The sequence below is a fragment of the Corythoichthys intestinalis genome, chromosome 8 (genome assembly GCF_030265065.1).
Source record: "Corythoichthys intestinalis isolate RoL2023-P3 chromosome 8, ASM3026506v1, whole genome shotgun sequence".
Taxonomy (NCBI): domain Eukaryota; kingdom Metazoa; phylum Chordata; class Actinopteri; order Syngnathiformes; family Syngnathidae; genus Corythoichthys; species Corythoichthys intestinalis.
In genome coordinates, this window is record NC_080402.1 from 17778767 (window position 1) to 17800000 (window position 21234).

At 39.1% G+C, this 21234-nt stretch overlaps 2 protein-coding genes across 2 annotated transcripts in view; one reads left to right on the plus strand and one right to left on the minus strand.

Moving 5' to 3' along the window:
- Positions 1 to 4210: 4210 nt before the first annotated feature.
- LOC130920072 (RNA exonuclease 5-like) lies at positions 4211 to 19389 on the minus strand. Its single transcript, XM_057842931.1, has 18 exons — positions 19229 to 19389; positions 18657 to 18923; positions 18446 to 18563; positions 15478 to 15604; positions 15291 to 15398; positions 15118 to 15203; positions 14924 to 15039; positions 11987 to 12125; positions 11715 to 11912; positions 10539 to 10630; positions 10354 to 10462; positions 8394 to 8489; positions 8189 to 8326; positions 8020 to 8112; positions 7651 to 7948; positions 5203 to 5366; positions 4907 to 5016; positions 4211 to 4829 (listed from the first exon to the last, which is right to left on the minus strand). Exons 2-18 carry the CDS (start codon positions 18917 to 18919, stop codon positions 4769 to 4771), a joined length of 2316 nt encoding a protein of 771 aa, XP_057698914.1. The 5' UTR covers positions 18920 to 18923; positions 19229 to 19389; the 3' UTR covers positions 4211 to 4768.
- A 2-nt stretch (positions 19390 to 19391) lies between these two features.
- Positions 19392 to 21234, plus strand: part of eri2 (ERI1 exoribonuclease family member 2) — a 14367-nt gene continuing 12524 nt past the window's right edge. The window contains exon 1 of the mRNA XM_057842936.1: positions 19392 to 19805. Coding sequence (XP_057698919.1) covers positions 19783 to 19805 — 23 coding nt within the window. The 5' untranslated portion in view covers positions 19392 to 19782. The remainder of the gene's footprint in view (positions 19806 to 21234) is intronic.

Here is a 21234-nt window from a genome sequence, read left to right on the forward strand (position 1 = left end):
AAAAAGTCTAGCGCAACCTCTGAGTGGCACTCAAGTTTTTGACAAGATTTTTTTAAAGGGAACCACAGACTTTGACTAAAAGGCTTTTTAAAATAAAAAACTTGTCCTGTTTAGCTGCTTGACACGGAGAATGGAAATCTGAGTGTCCGATTGGTCTGAACAGTTTTAATGTATCACACAACATACTCTGACTGTGATCATTCAAAGTGCCTCGTTTATTAGTAGAAAGCAGCGAACAGTAAGGAGTTATGGGGAGACGGAAGAAAAGGAGAAACAGAAGAAGTACAAACAACAACAAATACATTGAACGCCTACAATAACTATGAATATGTTGTTGCTATTGTTAGCTAGTTGTATTTCCAGTTGACACCATGTGTGTGTGTGTGTGGGGGGGGGGCTGATGACCAAGGAAAAAAAGAAGAAAGGGGGGGTTCAGAAAGATAAGTGATTGGGAGGGGTGGCCACAAATCAGCCATGTGACATGTACAACCCAGTGTTTGTGTGAATCCCTTGGGAGTCTGAGTATGCTTGTATCCTATTCTATGCTATTTGATCGCTCATCCTGTGAGCAATCAAAGTGAGTTTTACTACTCGAGTGTGTCTGATTACACCCAGTCATGCGTGAATCCCATCAAACGTGATAATCATGCAGACAAGTGGAAATGCCGGCGGGAGCCGCCCCAGGGCTGCGGCCCTTCGCCAGCGAGCGCAGCCCATCCCTCCTTCCGCAGCCCAGCAAGGGGGCCGCCGTCATCCCCCTGGGATTCAGGGTGGTCCCCCAGCCATCCGCGCCCCCATCAACTGGCCTTCAACTTGTAGGCTCTAATAAGCCACAATTGTTCTCTTTGGGGCCGTTTACATGGTGACTCTCCGAGAATACGAAAAATGTCAAATTTGCATTTTCATTTGTGTCTTTATTGGAACAATGTCGCGATTACGCATGAAAATTATGTAGTATTCATGCCAGACCCGAGGGGGCAGTGCAGATTTACTGGGCGACAGAGAATGATGCACTTTGACCCCACCAAGCTCCCTCAGCCCGAAAAAAAAAATACGCCCGCCCACTCGAAGCAATGTCATTTTTCTTTTGCTCAAGAAGGCACAAAAATTGAAATGTTCAACATATTTAATTTAAAAATATTATTAAAACAGTAAATTAAAGCCGACATTCCGCCATATTTGCTGTTTTTAATGTTTAGTAGCACCGCTGCGCACGCCCAATGTGACGTGTACGAGTGCTGACGTTAACGACGCGGTCTCGCGCCGCAGGAGCCTTTGATATGCATGCCGAGGAATCCCCCCTCAGCCCCCCGCAATCGGATTCTTCCACTTTGAAGGTAGGATTCAGAATTTTTCGTCTTCGGCTTCCGTCTTGGCCGAACCCATATGAACGCGAGGCGAGTCCGCAACTCAGTCATTGCGTCTTTGTGTCGCAGAGTCTCCATGTAAACTGCCCCTTTTACTAAAATATATTATTAGAAACACATAAAATATTGCTATTGATTTCAAAATCTATAATATTTAGTAAATGTTTTGACCTACGGAGGGCGCCATGTCTTAAGCACGCAATGGACGCTCGGGCTGATTACGTAGATCAATGGTCTCCAAACTATTCCACATAGGGCTGCAGGTTCTGCAAGTCAGGTTCTGTTTGTTTTAGTACAAACCACATAGGTTAAAAGTTCTGTGCTTGATCGGTATGAAAAAAAAACAGGACCCACAGCGGCCCTCGAGGACCAGTTTGGAGACCCCTGACGTAGATTGTCACTGTCACTCGAATACTACCGAGTTACTGCAATTCCTTCTACGCGGCGAGATGTCCAACACGTGCGCTTATCGGCTAAACGAGCGAGTACTTACTATGTGTTTTTTTTGAGTCTCTTATTACCTTTTCATTGCGTCAAAATACTTTCTGCATGTGTTTCCCTCCCATACTTTTAAGGATTGTGTTGTAGCTTTAAAGCAGATTGTTCATCTGTTGACAACATTACTCACGTAGCATATTTAAACCACTCTTTTTTGATATTACTACGTACTTTAGTATTAGTATTTTGGGTGTCAAATTCGCCTCTTGTAGGACGTTCCAGCATAGCACATTTTTGCAGAACACTCCCCCCCCCCCACTCTCGTCTCATCCCGTCTTTCCTGTTCATTTTGCTTTTGCTGCTCGTTTTGTGAAATATCGATAGTGCTGTCATCCTCATTAACTCCCAGCCATTTTCACCGGAGCAAGGCCCCTTCGCTCCTGGCCGTTCTACTAGATTTTGCAAGGCCCACAGAAAATCCTGTTCTATTGCTATATGAACATGGAACCCACCAAAAGATTACTCTTCTTTTAGCAGAAAAAAGTAAGTTCATATCTTTCTCCATTCTTTAGAAATCAGCATTAGAAAATAGCTTAGTTTGAGCAATTTTCCAATTTCTGATGAAAAAAAACGGAGAAATTGAGCTTTTTTTGAAAGCATACGTTTCAAACATATTTTGACTTTAGCACAGCTATTTTTTTTGCTTTGGTTACATCCCAAACATCTAATGTTTTCCTTTAACAGAAACAACAAGACAAATACAGCTTTTGATAGCAAAATAACAATTTATTTACACATAACTGAAAGATGACGCTATTGTGGCTGCGACAGCCGGTTAAATTTTTCCCTCATCGTTGCCATTCTCAAAAAGGTGAATTTTTTTGTGTCTCTGCTCGCGAGCAGCACAGACTCAACGGCATCTAGTGGTCCCGGTCGTTCTGCTCGGTCGTCCAGCGCCTGGCATACCGTGCGTCCTACCGGTTGCTCTGCTCGGTCGTCTTCCGCCTGCGCCCCGGCTTTGCGGCTTGGCCGTTCGTTGCCGTTGAATTGGGTTGCGGGTCTTACCAAATGCGCTACTGCCCTCCAGTGGCCAGTTTTATTGCTTTAAAATGGGTTTTAAGCTTTGTGCTTTGGAGCTAAATTGAATCACGACCCAGAGATGTCTTTTTTTGGGGGGGGAAAAAAAACATAAAAGAGATATAAGTCTTTGGGACACTGAAACAATTAAAAATGAACCGTATTTATACGTTTTTGGGAACAAATGAGTTAATGTTCATCTCTGGTTCAAATTGAAAGGGTTGAACAGATGACATGTTTATGTCGCTAAAGTCATACTCTGGAAGCCCGGCAGCGTAACCATGTAAAGCCACGGTCCTGCGAAATCAACAACTATCAGATAACATTTATCTTTTAAGAACTGCAAGTCTTTTTATCTGTGGATCTCTTTAAAACCTTGGATGCCATTTTACCAGGTTTGCACTAGGGATACTTGGTATCTGAACCTCTGGGTACCTCACGATACGATACAAGGTTCACGATAACGATCTCACAATATGGAGGTTGCCATCCCTCCTAATTCAAACAGATTGGACGTCTATGGCAGTCAATGGCAACCGATGAGTTGAATTTTGAGGGATTTCACATCATTTGCTGTTGAATTTCAGTCACTTTCTGTTGATTTTGGGGCATTTCTGGGTCATTTCCTGTTGATTTTGTGGCGGGAATATCCCCAAATGAATAGGCAGGGAGTCAAACTCAACAGGGAGTGACCTGTAATTGCTCTAAAATGAACAGAAAGTGACCTGTAAATGCCACGAAAATCGGAAAGACTGGCTGCGAATGCTCTGGTTTTGGATCAACACACGTTCATTCTTCCCGCCCAGTCTAAATTGATTAGGCGTTTCGTGCTGTCAGTGGCAGCCATTGAGTTAGATTGAGTTTTTATTTTAAATTAAAAACAGTGAAACCTTTTTAAAACAATATCCATTCTTGGCCGGAGTATATAGATAACCTTTTGGTATATAAAGTATCACGATACCATTTCGATATTTTGTCACACCCCTAATCGGTATAAGCACCCGATACGGCTATTTTTGGCGTATCGGATTTGGTCATAAGATCGGATCCGATCCACTCGGCAAATATATATAATATAAATATGTCCGCTGAGGGCGACAAATGCTCTTAAGGAACTAATGACAGTAATAGAGTATCGTGTAATATTCGTGAAGCGGTACCAATAGAGCTCAGTATAATACAAAATTTTTTTTGTTTTTTGCATTGTTATTACTGAACTAAAATATAGGGACATCCCTAGTTTGCACAACAAGCTATTTTAGATTATCTTTGTTCGGCTGTTCGCCATAAGGATTCTTATCAATATTTGGCTGACTGGGTCCCAATTTGAATATTCAATATTTAAATTTTAACTCTTTGCTCTAATTTACCATTGGTGGAGTGGGTGTGTTGTCCACGAGGAAGCATGTGGTGACTTTTACATGTCATGTGTTGATACTTTCTTTCGACGACCCTGCTTAAGACGTGCAGCTCACTGGCCTGTAAAAATCCACATATAAGACACACTGGACTATAAACTGCAAGGTTTAAAGCAGAGGAAAAAAGTAGTGGCTTATAGTCTGAAAATTATGGTATATTTCACATAAAAATGACTCATGAGGACTACTCTATTACTAGTCTCATTCACCAGCTGGAATTCTACGATTGCCTACATTAATTTCAAGATGTTGTCAGGTTTTGACCCCTGAGCTAACTGAGAGGTGCTGTTTCTAGTGTTGAAGCTAAGAAGGGCAACTGAATGTAACCTGAACTCAAGTTTCTTGTGTGGTTCATATTCAATTATATTTTTATTATTTGCTGTGGGAAATAACAACTTGGACACAGTTTGGACACCACAGGAGATTCATTTTAAGTTAAAATGAGTCTTTTGAAAACAGGTTATGGTTTTATGACTTTTGACGCTTCATCTCCATAAGGCATAAACCAAGTGACGGTGGCTCATGAGCACTGAGGAGATAAAAGAAAAGACATCAAGAAAAGCAGTATGGGAGGAAAAAAATAGTGATGCGTTTGAGAGCTGTGACCTGTTGTGAGCAAGCAGCAACACCACAGACAAAGTGTGTTCGGGGAGAGATGCAAAGATTTTGCCCAAGCGCGTATCCAGCTTCTTCATCATGTGACACACAGCCATGTCCTACACACAAGAAAATGCAAAGTAAGGATTAAGGTTGGAATTCCACCATTTCAAAGTACAATTTTATACAAGGATTCAATTTCAAAATTTGAATTTCCTGCTAATATTAGTAAGAATTCTGAAAAATCCCATGTATCCTATTCTACTAAATATATTCGTAAGTATAAATTGTAGTGTTTTGCTGACCTGAGGTCTCTGGTGCGTTCGGTCTGTTAAATCGTGTGGACCTTCATCTAGCTGCTCAAAGGTGGCGTGCGCTGGAGTGAGAGCAGGACATGCAATGAACTTCTCCTGCCAAAGTTCCTCAGAGGACTCAACAGCTGCCAGTTTCCCCTCGGAATGCTCAAACTCTGTGGGGGAACACCAATTTTATTTTATTTTTTTATGTCCGCTTTGCATTGTTTTCTGGGAAAAAATCGAAGAAATATTTTTTTTGTTTAGTTTGAGGGGAAAAAAAAAATCTAAACCCTTGATTTTTTTGATACGTTCTTTTTTTACAATTAGCGTTTTAATATAATGCTAAAATTTTAACAAACAAAAAGTAAATTGATGTTAAATAAGATGTTTTTAATCACTTCAAAAATATACATATTTTAACTTCTATTTATTGAAAATTTGAATACAAATACTGCATTTTTTACACTTATTAAAAAAAATTGGCTGATGAAAATTTGCTGGATTTTATCTCTGGAGTATTCTCTGCATCAATCTAATGTGAAAATAACATTGTTCAAACCAGTGTTGTTTTCGTCAACAATGACGATAACGAAAATATTTTGTCGACGAACAATTTTTTCATGATGGTGACGCGCTAAAAACGTCTTGGGAGACTAAAACATAACGAGATGGATGCCAGTTGTCTGATGACACGAGAATGAGATGAAAACTCGCCATAGTTTCTGTCTTAAATTCACAATGTGTGATATTTTCTTCTTGTATGTGTAGTTAGCACGCGTTTACCAGTGTTCGGTCATATCACTTATATGACCTGCTGCGTTCCCCGTGTTTTCCTGCTGAGTGTATTATCATCATGAAAATATCCTTGTTGGCTCGACATTTATGGGTCATGTTCATTCGAAATTGTTGGAAACCATTTATTTAATTATTCTTGGACTAAAACTTTTGAAGTTTATAGATGAAAACATTTTGAGAATTGTCGACTAAAACTAGACGAAGACGAACACATTTCCAAATGACTAAAACTAATCAGTATTTTTGTCCATAAGACTGAGACAAAAATTAAAATGGCTGGCAAAAACAACACTGATTCAAACAATCACTTATGTGCTTCTAATGGTTGTAGGCTGCCCTCTACTGGCGAGCTTGTTACCTACAGGCACCAATAAGTCCATGTGCATTGCACACATGCCGTCTACTGGCAAATCAATTAGTCACCTGATACAAAATATTAAAAATCTGTCTCCGAGGATCAACAGATACCGGCCCATACTACACAGCAACCGATATATAGACTTTATTCTAGATCATCCGTCAGCCAATATCTAGCCGATACAATAGGATAACGTCTGTTCACTGATTGGGTGATCTTTTTAATGATGGCTGACCGATATATTGGCCAGCCGATTTATCGGGCCGATATGTGGTCTTTTTTTCAAGATAGTCCAGTATCAGCCAATATAATAGCATGTGTTCACTGTTTGATCTTTAGTTGTCCTTTTGCACTATCAAGTGGCGGTTGTTACAAAAGGATAGGGGTGCACGATACCCATTTTTTGAAACCGATACCGGTATCAATACTTTCCTGCTCCTAAAGGCCGATACCGATACGATAACCGATAATATATATGGAATTTTTGAATGTACAGTATATTCACCTGAGTTTTTGAACACCTGTAGGTCATAATACTAGTGGTGGATTCAGCATAGATTTGCCTTTGACCTCACCAGAATTTTAATGTTGATACGAACATTATTAGAATGAACAAAAGAAAGTGCCCATATTTATTTTTTCAAATAAATATAATTTTTGTCAATCACAATCAATCAGTCAATATAATTTACAATGTGTTGCCCTGAAAAATGAGCACTGAACTAAAACATAAACCCAAAAGGTATTGTGCTTTGTCAGGAAATAAAGCAGTTGGTTCATTAGGAGAGGAGGCTTTTGCGGTCTCGGTCCATTAAACAACTTTCTTAACCTGGCAATTATAGGACAGCAAGCTTATCAATAACCAAAAGGCCTCTCAAAAACTTGTAAATATAACACTGTGAAATGCAAATCTTTGCTAATTGCCATAATAAAGTTTATCACTCAGTGATGGAAAAATACGGCCTCTAAAACAGTAACAAAACTTTGCATTCTGGCAAAACAGGAGTGGAAACAAACGCACACATCCCAATCCACCGACACCGTGCCAAAAATATTATAATCGGGCCGATAAATAAGGTTATCAAAATATTTTGGGATGACATAAATTCCTATTATCGGACCGATAATTATCGTGGATCTCTACAAAAGGAAGTACTTCTAATATATACAGTACATTTATATAATAAGTGTTTCAATTGCCTTTCATTATTAACCCGCTTTAAAAAATGTATACCAGCCTCAAATAACAGCTTACAAAATCGGCTTTAGACATCGATTATCGGCCTTTGAAAATCTCTACTTACGTATGTAAGCTTGTCTTGCCCGTCTTCCAGGTTTGCCCATCATGACGACGCGCTCTATGACACCAAAGCGGCTGAACATTTTTGTCAGAGTCTCCTCGCTCAGCTCGCTCTTTTTGACTGGAAGTGACGCAGCTGTCCGGCCGTTCACCACAAACTTGCTGTTGGGGGAGTGACCGTTTGAGGTCGTATGAAGGTTCAGTTTGAGCGTGTAGAGGCGGCATGCGTTTGCTGCGTCCCTCATCAATGCGTCCAGAGTCACGTCAAAGTCCAGTGTGGACTCGTTGACGGGTCTATGAACCTGAAAACATAAAATACGAATGTTACTCGGCATACTTATACACAAACTTTCTGGTGAGTTGACAGGTTTACTTTCATAGTGTGTCCATGCACTGTGGCACCATTCAGCATTTGCAGTGCCAGTGAAGCTCCTTCAAGAAGTTTGAACTCCACCACAGCATGCATCTAATACATAGAACCCAGCAAAGCCAGAATATTTAATGTCTTTATCAGTGTTATGCGTACGTAAAATATACCCTACCCTGTGTGTGGTATTCAGCATTTTCACAGTCCTGACCGATCCACAGCAGCGAAAAAGTCGCCTCACTTCTTTCTCAGAGAAACCAGACGGAATTGGTCCAGCAAACACTACGCACATGTCGCGAAGTTGCCACCTCAGCTAAAACACCAAAACACACGCGTGCACAATAAGTGGAACACCTCACAAACATTAAAAGAGTCTTCACCTTGTGATCCAGAGGAGGGTGAACGTTTGAAAAGGATGACAAGCGAAGCACAGAGAAGAAGGGATGCGTGCTCACTCTTCGGAAAGACGCCACAATCTGCGCAAAAGTCCAGTGGAAAAAAAGGCAATGTTAGAAGTGCTAAGCACGTTTACAGAAAGGAGCTCACTTTTGGCCAAGTTATTCTGATATTTTCAGACCTAAAAGTGTCATCTTCTATCAACGAACCATAGACTTCACTATCAGTTGACGGGAAACTGGGCACGGGGCCGCACCGCAGGGGGCCTTATTTTCAAAACCAAAGCTGCTAGCAACCTAAAACCAAAACAGGCACCTCCCTTAGGCATACTGTATATGAGTGTCAACGAGCAGCGGCACCAAAACATTAAAAGTCGTTCCCTTATAAAATCCTGGTTAATCATTTTTATAAGTATAACAAAACCTAAAATGGCTAAAAATCACCAAATGCATATATACTCACCTATATTTTCAGGATCAATAGCAATATTAACCATAGAACCTAAATGTTTTTTATTTAGTGCAATTTTGACGTAAGTTTTCAACAGCTAATAAATGACTCAATTTTCACATGAGAAACAACACTTGAGGAAAGCGTGCAGAATCATCTTGAACTCTCTATCTACTTAGGTTGAATTCCGATGTCACTATTGCCTCAGCACGTCTTGCTAGCTATCTGGCCCTCGTCGTTTTTAAGATTTAGAAAATGTTACATAGAATAAACACATAAGACTTTTTTTTGTATGGACGCAGAAATGTCTAAATTACAAGGTTTTTTGCCAAAAAACTGGTAGTTGGCCGAAAATTACCTGATTATTTGAATGTAAAGTTACGCTATAGTGTATGGAGACAAAATCCAACATGGCGACAAACACAAAACTGCTTTGAAAGTTGAAAATTCTTGTAAATAAATGCATAAATCAAGGAATTTCTATAAAAAGTCTAGATTCTTGGTTAAAAGCAAAAAACGGGCAGTTATCATTCAGTTTAATATTTCAAACTAAACTTACGCAAATTTTTTCCATTCGTTTTCACAACACTTCAAAGTGCATGCATGGTGCTGTTTTTAGAATGACCTTGAATCCTTGACCAATTCACTCTTGAGACACTTGTGCCTGCTTGTATGCACTAAAGCTTTCGTCCCGTTTCCATTTCCACCTAAATCCGGCGTTAGAATGCATCGTGTTTGAATCTATCACATTGAAAGCTCCTTCGGCACCCAGCCCCCTACGGGAAACCGTGGCGCAATGTCTGTAGGAGCTGTCTCGTCAACTGATAGTGAAGTCTATGAATAAACATACTGAATAACTAAATTACTGACAGGCTAATCAACACGTTAAATTAGAAACCAACATACCAACAGTACAGCCTAAAGAAATACCGTATTGGCCCGAATATAAGATTTTATTTATCTTATATTCGCTGTCTAACCCTTATACCCATTCACGACGCTAGATGGCGCCAGATATCATTGAAGCGATGTTCTGTCATGACAGATCTCAGCTACTCTCAAGTCTAACCAGTTTGCATACTTTATTACAATGTTTTTCCTTATTCAGATTTTTTTCAAGACTACAGTTAGACTTCACTTTGATGGTTAATGCAGTTATTGCAATTTTGTTGTTTTATCACAAAAGATTGGTTTATTTACATTTCAAAAACCAGAAGCCATTCATTTGCGAATGTGATTGCACTTTAGTTAACATATTTAAATGTTCAGATATTAAGATTTGAATGAGGCAAAATAACATAGTTTTTCTCAAATATATTATCATTTGTTTCGGATGTACAGTAATTATTTTTCTGTATAAAAATTAATTTGGTGTTCAAAAAGTCTTTTTTCGAACTTGAGTCTTGAAAAAGAGGGGGTCGTCTTATAATCAGGGCCGTCTTATATTCGGGCCAATACGGTATTTAGAAGCCAAGCAATAACCTGGAGCCTCACCTCTTTGTCCGAATTGTGCCACTGCTGATTGGCAGGGTGTAATGTGATGTCACAGCGTTTTCCCACATAGCAAACAGACCTCCCAAGACGCTGCAATACGTCTGCAAACCTACACCCAAGCCACAGAAAATATTATTGAAGCAATGCTATGTCAACGCTACCTATATGTACAGTATGAGTGATACCTCCTACTGGGAGAGGGCTCTGTTGTTTGACACTGTGTGGACTCTTCTTCCACTGTCAACCCCCAAAGTTCTTTCAGGTGATCCTCAACAACCTTCCAGAATAAGAGAAAACATACAGGTGTGCTCCTACACTCCAGTTCTGTTGGTGGCACTAGTATACAGTAGAGCCTAGTTCGGGCCTAAAAAATCCAGCCCGATCCGACACGGCCCGCTGGTATTGAGGCCCGACCCGGCCCGAGCTCGATCACTTAACTAGATTTGCAGGCCCGAGCCTGAAAAACCCGATTTTTTTTTTTTTTTTTTTTTTTTTTGAGTGACGTGGAAAAAACGCAGCAGCAGCAATTTATTTTCATTTCTTCGAGTTGGCAGAAAAAAACGCAAGTTTTCTTAATTTTTAAATAATCTACATATTTTTTTGAGAATTATCAAAGCATTCACACAACGAAATAACGCTGGGAAAGTTTGTTAAACATATTTCTGAGTGTGTGGGATATTGTTCTCACATGGACGCGCCTCTCTGACAAGGAAATGAAAATGAGGGCGGCGCCTCGGCCGTGCGCAAATGGTACAGCGGGAGGACAAGAATAAAAAGCGGCCGGCGCCACGGCGTTCGTGCACACACACAAGCAAAAGCGCAATACAGAGAGCCTGCTCTCCATTTTTTTTTTTTTTTTTTTTAATTGAGTGACGCGGAAAAAATGCAGCAGCAGCAATTTATTTTCATTTCTTCGAGTTGGCAGAAAAAAACGCAAGTTTTCTTAATGTTTAAATAATCTACATATTTTTTTGAGAATTATCAAAGCATTCACACAACGAAATAACGCTGGGAAAGTTTGTTAAACATATTTCTGAGTGTGTGGGATATTGTTCTCACATGGACGCGCCTCTCTGACAAGGAAATGAAAATGAGGGCGGCGCCTCGGCCGTGCGCAAATGGTACAGCGGGAGGACAAGAATAAAAAGCGGCCGGAGCCACGGCGTTCGTGCACACGCACAAGCAGAAGCGCAATACAGAGAGCCTGCTCTCCATTTTTTTTTTTTTTAAATAATTTATTAGTCCGGCATGGCGGCCCGACCCGAACTGACCCGAACGTGAATGCTTAAATTGTGGGCCGGGTCGGGTCGGGTTCGGGCACAAAATCTAACCTCTAGTATACAGTTTTGTCTGGCTCTTACTTTAAGAGGCGATTTTCTTATGAAGTATTTTGCAAGATCCAAGGCGGCTAAGGCGTCCTCCACGGGATTGTGTCCTTTCTCCTCCTGCGTCTGGATACTCCTGCCGAGTGCCACCTCGGCCAGAAGCTTCAACTTGAATTTCTGGCCAGACTCCCTCCTGTACAGCAGCGACGTATCAATCACGTGAGGGTGGATCAGCTGAAACAATAACATTAAATCAGTTATACACCGCAGTTTGCGTACGCTGCATATTGTTGTAAGTATGCGCTTACCTTGAGAGCCACTAGGTCATTATTGATGCTGTGACCCACCAGGATGGCATCGCGAGGCAACAGCGCCCTCAGCGTTACTTGGACATCACGCAGGGTGGTTCTGATCGGACGCAACATGCCTGCCGTGATGCCAGAGAACCTGACAATGACACGGAAATACTATAAATTGCTTTTGTCTGCAACACTTATTTAACTCGTGGCCCAACAAAATAACTGGTTTGCCTATTGTGTCAACAAGCTAGATTGGTGACTAAACCAGATACAATTGAATAGTAGCGAGCAGTGTTGTTAATCTTACTGAAAAAAAGTAATTAATTATAGTTACAAATTACTTCTCCCAAAAAGTAATTGCGTTAGTAACTCAATTACCTGAATGTAAGAGTAATTAGTTACTTGGCAAAGTAATTGGTGATAATTACTTTTTTTTTTTTCCCCTCAAAAAAAAAAAAAAAAAAAAAAAAAAAAAACATTGGCCACACTATGTGAAGTTTTTTGTGAAGGTTTTTGGTACAATTGGCCCGAGCCCAATTCTTTACCCTAATTTACCCTTTACCCTGGATCAACTGTTAAAAGTTGTTAAAATTGCTCCCATTATTGCATTTCTTCCCTTCTCTCGACTTTCGACATATGAAAGTTTTAAAACTGTTTCATCATTTAAAGATAGATTCAAGTCAAGATTTTGCCGATTTAGAAGTATTTTAGATAAAAAGTTACTTAGGTTCGCTAGGAAGGTTCTCTACAACAGAGCCGTCCTAAAAAGTCTACTGCTTTAAGATGGCGGCTGTCTACTAACGCATTTAGTGCCATGCAGTGTTGTTAATTTTACTTTAAAAAAGTAATTAATTACAGTTACAAATTACTTCTCCCAAAAGGTAATTGCGTTAGTAACTCAGTTACCTGAATGTAAGAGTAATTAGTTACTTAGCAAAGTAACTAGTGATATTTTTTTTCTCCTCAAAAACAAACAAACAAAAAAAAAACACAGGTCACACAATGTGAAGCTTAAAGTGTTTGGGGGACAATTGGCCCTAGCCCAATTCTTTACCCTCCACTTAACTAGACACAAGGGTATGGCGATAACTAGCTAGTAACCTTTGCTATGTGTGGAAGTCATTTAAAGTTGTGAATCAATCGTTAAAGTTGTTAAAATTTCTCCCGTTATTGCATTAGTTGCCTTCTGTCTACTTTAAACAAGTGTAAGTTTAAAAACTGTTTCATCATTTAAAGATAGATTTAAGTTAAGATTTTGCCGATTTAGGAGCATTTTAGATTTTAAAAAATTACTTAGGTTCGCTAGGAAGGATCTCTACATCAGGGCCTTCCTGAGAGGTCTACTGCTTTAAGATGGCGGCTGTTTACAAACGCATGTAGTCCTTAAAACATGTTGGCAGTGCAGCAGTGTCTGTCATATGCATCTAGTTCTATAATATGATATCTGCCGTGTCATGTGGGCGTAGTTTGTCGGCTATGGCTGCAGTCAGGTATTATTGGAGCCACCTAGCATCGCGGTTGGAACGGCGTCTTCCCCACTCCTGCTCTGCTCTCGTCCCCGTGAGTCCATTTCTCTCAGACTTTTTTTTATTCAACCAACTTAGTAACGCATAGTAACGCACGCCTTTCCCGCCTCAGTAACGGTAACGGCGTTGCCAAGATGAGAAAAGTAATTAATTAGATTACTCATTACTGAAAAAAATAACGCCGTTAGTAACGCCGTTATATTGTAACGCCGTTATTAACAACACTGGTAGCGAGATAACTGAATCAACTAGATATCCAGAGGTGGGTAGTAACGCTGCGCATTACATTTACTTGAGTAACTTTTTGAGGAAATACATACTTCTTAGACTAGTTTTACCAGGCAGTACTTTTTAATTTCACTTGAGTAAATTTGTGAAGAAACACTATTCTTACTCCACTACTTTTGTCACATTTTTCGTCATTATTCTACATATTGACTTTATTATTGCCAAAGATGCCGACAGTGGCCGTCAGAGGCTCCGATTCGATTATAAAACGATTAATGATGCACCCCCCCTCCTTTTATTTATTTATTTTTTAATGTTTTGTACATTAGTTCCAAAATTGTTCAAAAATCCTCTCAGGCTAAACCAAACTACTATTTCAGTATCAAGTTAACATATAACAGTAAACAAATATACAAAAATACCAGTAAATAAAAAAACTCCCCATTCTGTATCAGCAGCTTTAAACTACATTCAATTAATTTAATGTTGTGAATCAACTGTTACAGTTGTTAAAATTGCTCCCGTTATTCCATAATTTCCCTTTTGTCTACTTTTGTCAAAGTTTTAACACGAATTCATCATTTAAAGATAGATTCAAGACAAGATTCTGCCAATTTAGGAGTATTTTAGATAAAAAGTTAATTAGGTTCGCTACAACAGAGCCTTCGAGAGAGGTCTACTGCTTTAAGATGGCGACTGTTTACTTACGCCGGAAAGTCTGTCATTTCGCATCTCTGTTCAATAATACATGTTCTAACACTGACGTCGTCTGTCATTTTGCATCTAGTTCTACATATATATATCTACTGTAGCCATATGTTTGTAGAAACTAGCAACTGGGCATTGTTTGTAGCGGCTGTCAGCCGCAGCCAGGTATGATTGTTTTTTTTTTTATCTAGCGGCATGAGTTGAACATGATATTTACTCTCGGTCCGTTCCTCATTGCGTCCCGAAGACTGCGCTGACTGCGTTTTATTTCCGCTTTACCTGGTATAATTCAATAACCGAAATTTTGATGTTTGTTAATCGTTCTCGAATCTTCCACGGCCGAATCGCGAATAAGCTAAGAATCGGAAATTTCGCACGCCTCTACTAATAAGTATTATCGTTCAAAAGACGAAGACTAAGACGAAATTAAAGGGCTGTCAAAAACAACACTGGTTTGAATAAAAAAAATAATAATCGTGCTTACTGAGTGAGGTAGTTGAGTATTTTGTTGTCAGGTTTAACCAGCTGATCCATCAGGCACGTTCCCTCACTATCCACCAGGGACACTCGGGTCAGCTCGTAGCCCTTCACTGTGAGACACTTTCACATAATCACCAGTAATTGCCGCGATTTGTCTAGTATTGTAGGACGTGGAGTTAAACCAGGAGGTCATCTCACCATTTCGCAGTCAAGTCCGAAGAGAGGGCTGTCGTCTGTGGCATCGTCACAGTCAATGCACGCGAAATCCTCGAAGCCCGGCATCCCTGATGAAGACGACAGGAAGTGAACAACAGGAAGTAAGAGCATGTAGATAAGGAGGATGAGGAAAAGCGATCGAACTGACCAATTACCTTTTACAGGGTAATGCCGCTTTATCAACTCCTCCTGGGTGAGCATGTAGGCCTTTGGGCCACTCTTGCCAGTACCATACTTGCGGATCACCGGATGAGTCCTTAACACTGCACACACAAACATGATGGACAAGTTTGCTAAATTCATTTGTAAACGCTGAAATGCAACATTGAGCGTTGATCTGACCTTTGTGCAGCTTGCTGTTGTCCTTCTGTTCCTGTATCACAGATGAATTTTCTAATGTGTTCACTTCACTGCTGAATATTGTAGAAAGCAGGCTGCAACTGCTGGTAGACGCCGTGAAGGTCAATCTCTGACACAACAAGCAAACAACTTTGACATCGACCATATCCATCAGTAGATACTGTACATTTTAAATGAAGGGAATAGTATCAGTCAACCAGGAAAGGTTGACTGTATCACTCTAACCAATGGCGTAGGTTTGTTGTTCTCTATATTGGTAGGGACGATATAACAGCATAACCTGGATGTACACTTTTTGCTGTGGACGGGAGATTAATAAAACCAAACAGATTGGGTGAACGGGGGTCAGGGCTACATTTTTCAAGAATAGGAACCTAATTAATTGATAGGCTAAAGCTAAATGATCAATGCAAAAAAAAAATGTATTGACTTATACTAACTTTCATGTGTATTAGGTTTTCAAAAACAACTAAAGAAACATTTATAAAAACTAGGGCTGTCAAAATTATCGCGTTAACGGGCGGTAATTAATTTTTTAAAATTAATCACGTTAAAATATTTGACGCAATTAACGCACATGCCCCACTTAAACAGATTAAAATGACAGCAGTGTAATGTCCGCTTTTTACTTGTTTTTTTTTGGTGTTTGGCGCCCTCTGCTGGCTCTTGGGTCCAAATGATTTTATGGGTTTGGGGAGTGAGCATGGTGTAATTATTGACATCAACAATGGCGAGCTACTAGTTTATTTTTTGATTGAAAATTTTACAAATTTTGATAAAACGAAAACATCAAGAGGGGTTTTAATATAAAATTGGTATAACTTGTACTAACATTTATCTTTTAAGAACCACAAGTCTTTCTATCCATGGATCGCTTTAAGTAAGAGAATGTTAATAATGTTAATGCCATCTTGTTGATTTATAGTTATAATAAACAAATACAGTACTAATGTACCGTATGTTGAATGTATATATCGGTCTTGTGTCTTTCCATTCCAACAATAATTTACAGAAAAATATGGCATATTTTATAGATGGTTTGAATTGCGATTAATTACGATTAATTAATTTTTAAGCTGTAATTAACTCGATCAAAAATTTTAATTGTTTGACAGCCCTAATAAAAACTTCTACAATAAATGTCTGGATTTTATTAACAAAATTAAATTGTAATTATTGAACATAAATTATATTAACATACTGAATAATTACAAACTTGTTAATAATCTCAACTATCTCGGAATCCAAAAAATAAACATTTGTCTTAAGACCATTCAACATTATCTGACTAATATTAAATATCACTGAAAAAACTTCTTAGTCAGGCAATAAGAGAAATAAATAAAAATGGAGCCTTCCTTCAGGTAAAACACTACTGCTTTTGTCCACAAGTACAGCCAAACTCAACAAAAAATGAAAGCTCCTTTGGGCTGCTTTAAGACCACAGAAGTAAAACAAAAATGAAATTGGGGAAAAGGGGGGAAACCTGGGTTTACCACATTTCTCACAGTTGAATTAACGTTAACAGTAGAAAACACATACAGTAGGACGCTTCTCTCTAAGCAGCTTCCGACTGGAGTTTTCAGGTTAGCAAGTTCACGCAGTTTAATGTTATGTTAACTGATGAAAGTCGGACTTTCAGCAGCAAAATTTGTGGTGTGTTCCCAACCTCCACAACATTGATGTCTTTTTACATTGAATGCTACTGGCATTCTTCAAACCCTCTTCAAAGGGGGCGGAGGAGATGGCATGTTGCTGACATGTTGTGTGTGTGTGTGTGTGTGTGTGTGTGTGTGTGTGTGTGTGTGTGTTGGGCCGTGCGTTTAAGGGGGGGAAATGGTTCTGCACATTCAGGAAGTTAAAAGGGGTAAATGTAAGTCTGAATATAATGAAAACAATTCACTTAATAATGGTAGGGTCAATACCATTCTTACAACATACGGGAAGACAATCTAAAATTACCTACATATACAACTGAACTCATTAAAAATGCAAATAAGGTTGCTTAAAAGTTGGTGGGGGCAATTTGAGCATCCTGAAAAGTTGGCAGTGTTATGTTCCTACCGTCCCTATGCAAACCTACGCCCTTGCACACCCAATATAAAATAAGTAGCATTTATCATAGTTTAGGAAAACAAGCAGACTATATTCGGATTATAAATGATGTGAGGGCAAACAAAAGAGCTCGGATGGGAATGACTGAGATTTGCAGGGTCAGCACAGCCTTATCATATCCCAAGAATACAAACATCAAGAACGTTACGTTGACGGAGGGGCTCTACATGCGGGTCATGCAGCTGACTGAGCGAGACAAGGAGGGGATGAATAAGACATCTGGAACACCAAATCCCACCATTAGCTCTCTTGGTAACCAACACAGACAGTCCAGAACAATGGCGGGACATTCAGTCTTGCCACAACGAATGTCTGATAACAAGACTACACGGCTATGAACTTCAACACTCAGCACTCCTTTTGCGCTCAGGCTGACCAAATCCCCAACTCTGGTCGCTTTGGTACCAGTGACGCACGAATTTCTCTGTCCAATCTGCAACAGAAAATCAACTTAAACAACACCTAAACACACCCTTCTTCCAGACCACAGCCCGCCTCACCAGAGCCTTTAAAAGAATGAATGTTTAACTGGCCATTTTTCTTGGAAATCTTTTGTTAACCTGTGATATAGTGACCCTGGATCCAGCCTTCCTCTTCATCTGGGTCTTTTTGCTGTTTCTGCCTTACTGTCTGATTGCTGTCAACTTCTGTTTCAAAGCCTTCTTCCAGCTTTTAAAATAGTCAGTACAAGGGGTTAAAACTAAGGTGAACGCGCGGAGTTTGGCCTTTTGGCCGGGTTGTTAGTATTGCGTTAGCGCAGTTCTGGCGGTTTAGCTGGCGTGATTCTGGCAATCTAGCTAAAATGTCAAATTCCAACCTAATAAATACTACTTACATTGCTGTACTTGGTCCTCAGGTTCTTGAGAATCATGTAGTGTCTGTAAAAGTCACTTTGACTCACGCCCTCCACCGCCACTACATTGATGTACCTTTGTCCTTGGAGACTACACCAACTACAATGCAAACAAAAAAAAAACAGTGGTTCGTCATAACAAACAGATGATTTTGAGTCGCATGCTCTTTGAATGAATAAGTGAGTTAGTAACCTTGGCTGTTTGACTGTATTTGTCCCTCCCAGAGCGGCGTAGTGCAGGAGCTCTGTCAGCTCCTCGACTTTGATGGGATTTGGGAGATAGTTGGGAAGCACAGAGATCCGCGGTTCAACTTTCTCCGTCTCGTCAACACTGGCATTTTCACTTTTGACCCTCTTTGCCGCGTGGTGGTGATGATAATGATCCTCATTTTTCTTTCTTTTATTGACATCGAAGGATGCTGACAACGAGGACTCCATTTTCAAGATTATCTCCATGAAGCTGGAATTAAGATTCAGGTCAATTCACGCTAAACTTATACGGTCACAACAAGTGAGCAAGTAAAAAAAAAGAAAAATTACAGAATGACTTGGTGAATAATGTGTAAATTCAATTCAATTCACTAAACTTTATTTATCCCTTGGGAGAGTTCCCTCAGGAAATTCGTTTCCAGCGCCCATTACACCACAGCAGCAAAGATAAAAGTATGAAGTGCAATATAGTGAAAAAAGTGCTAGAAAAAAATGATTAAAAACATAAAATTAAATTTAAAAATGAAATAAATACAATTGTACACATTTGGTTACCATGTGTAATGACGTTGCGGTGTAGGTGCCAGATCCTCCAAAATTCACATCTTTAACACTTCGACTAAGAAAAAAATAAAACATTCACGTTTATCCGTACTACAGATTCCGTAGCGTGGGTCTGTGAGGAAACTTCCTGAAGACGAACGCAGGTATGATCACGTTTGGTTCATCACTTTCAAAATAAATTGTTCATCATATATATCGATTGCAATCATCGTGTAAATATGATTTTCTTTTGATTATATCACCCTAAGGGAACATTATGACGGATCATTTTTTTAAGGTATCGCATAAGACAAGCGTTCGGAACAATACGTACGCTAAAGCTTTATTTTGAAGCTAAACATAAACGTTTTCGCATCCGTTTATCCCGACTCTGCTATTGATTTCGATGCCTTACAGCCCAAACTAGTCGAACACAGAACATTAGATTCGACTCATTTGAAAAGAAAGCGCGATGTTCAATAATATGATCAAGATTACTGTACCTAAACGTCAATTATCGCTGCAAATGGTGTCACGAAAGTAAGAGACATACACAAGTGTCGGAAATGTCGACAAAGAAGCTAGCTAAGTGAGTATCAAGCCAAGCTTTGTGTTACAGCCGACGGGTATGTTGTGGTTGAGCTACGAGACTAAAACAAATAGAAAATCAACCCATTGCTACTTTTTATGCGGGGATATTATGTAAAATCAAATTTAGTCATGTAGCTATCGATTATGAGATTAAACACATATTTTCGGATTTTATTGAATTAAAAAAGTTTCATGAATCTGTCAATTATATCGGTTTACTTTATTTCAAGGGTAAAAAAAAAGTAACCCTCCTTTTTTCTGCTAAATACCAAAATCAGCACAGACTAAAATGACTCCATATTAATCAACCTTATAAAATAATTAATAAACCTAATTTAAGTTCAACAAAGTCTCAAAAGCATCATCAGCATTATCGGCAGAGGTGGGTGGAGTAGCCAAAAATGTTACTCAAGTAAGAGTAGCGTTACTTCTAAATAATATTACTCAAGTAAAAGTTGTCAGCCAAAAAAACTACTCAAGTACAAGTAAAAAAGTATTCGGTGAAAAAAATTATCATGTAATGAATAAGTAACATTGTGAGTAACATTCTCAAATTTTTGTTAAGATTTTTTTTTTTTTAACAATGGTATTTTTTTCCACTCAAAACAAAGTTATTTATATGAATTGTTATAATGATACTGTACAATAACCTATTGCATAATGACATTAACTCAAAGAAAAAGAAAAAACACAAAAAAATTGAATTCTGCGAGAAAAAAAACATACAGAAATGAAGCATTATTCGTCCAAAGAGCATGTGTGCCCTCTAGTGGAAAAAAATAGTTCCTTGTTTGAATAATGACTAGGTCTTTCATAATTACTAGAGATGATGCCGATCGATTGGGTCCGATAACGTCATTTTCAAAGTATCGGAATCGGCAAAAAAATATCGGCCAGGCCTTTTTTAATTTTTTTTTTTTTTTTTAATTAAATCATTTTCTAATTGTATTTAACGTTACAGACATGTTACACTCATCCAGAGTCTTTAGTTTAGGCTTAAGGTAGGGTTATCAAATTTATCCCGATAACGGCGGCAATTAATTATTTTTAAAATATATCACGTTAAAGTATTTAACGCAATTAATGCATGCGCTGCACGACCCACTCACGCATTGTCGCGCTCAATCTGTGTAACAGCGCCGTTTTATCTATATAGAGATAAAAGGCAGCGTAAAATGAATAGAGTGAATTTTGGCTGCCTTTTGGGCATTTTTTTAATTGGCTAAAGCCTTACAATCCCTCTCCCTATGATGTGGGGAAGCAAGGTAGCAATTGATCTTTTTCTTAACACCTTATTTTATTTCCCAACGCAGAGAAGATATATCAATTGGTAACACTACGCACAGTCATGAATCCACTTCCCATCATGCATTTGGGCATGGCTACAGTATCATTTACTGAAAGCTCAACAAATACACTAGATGGCA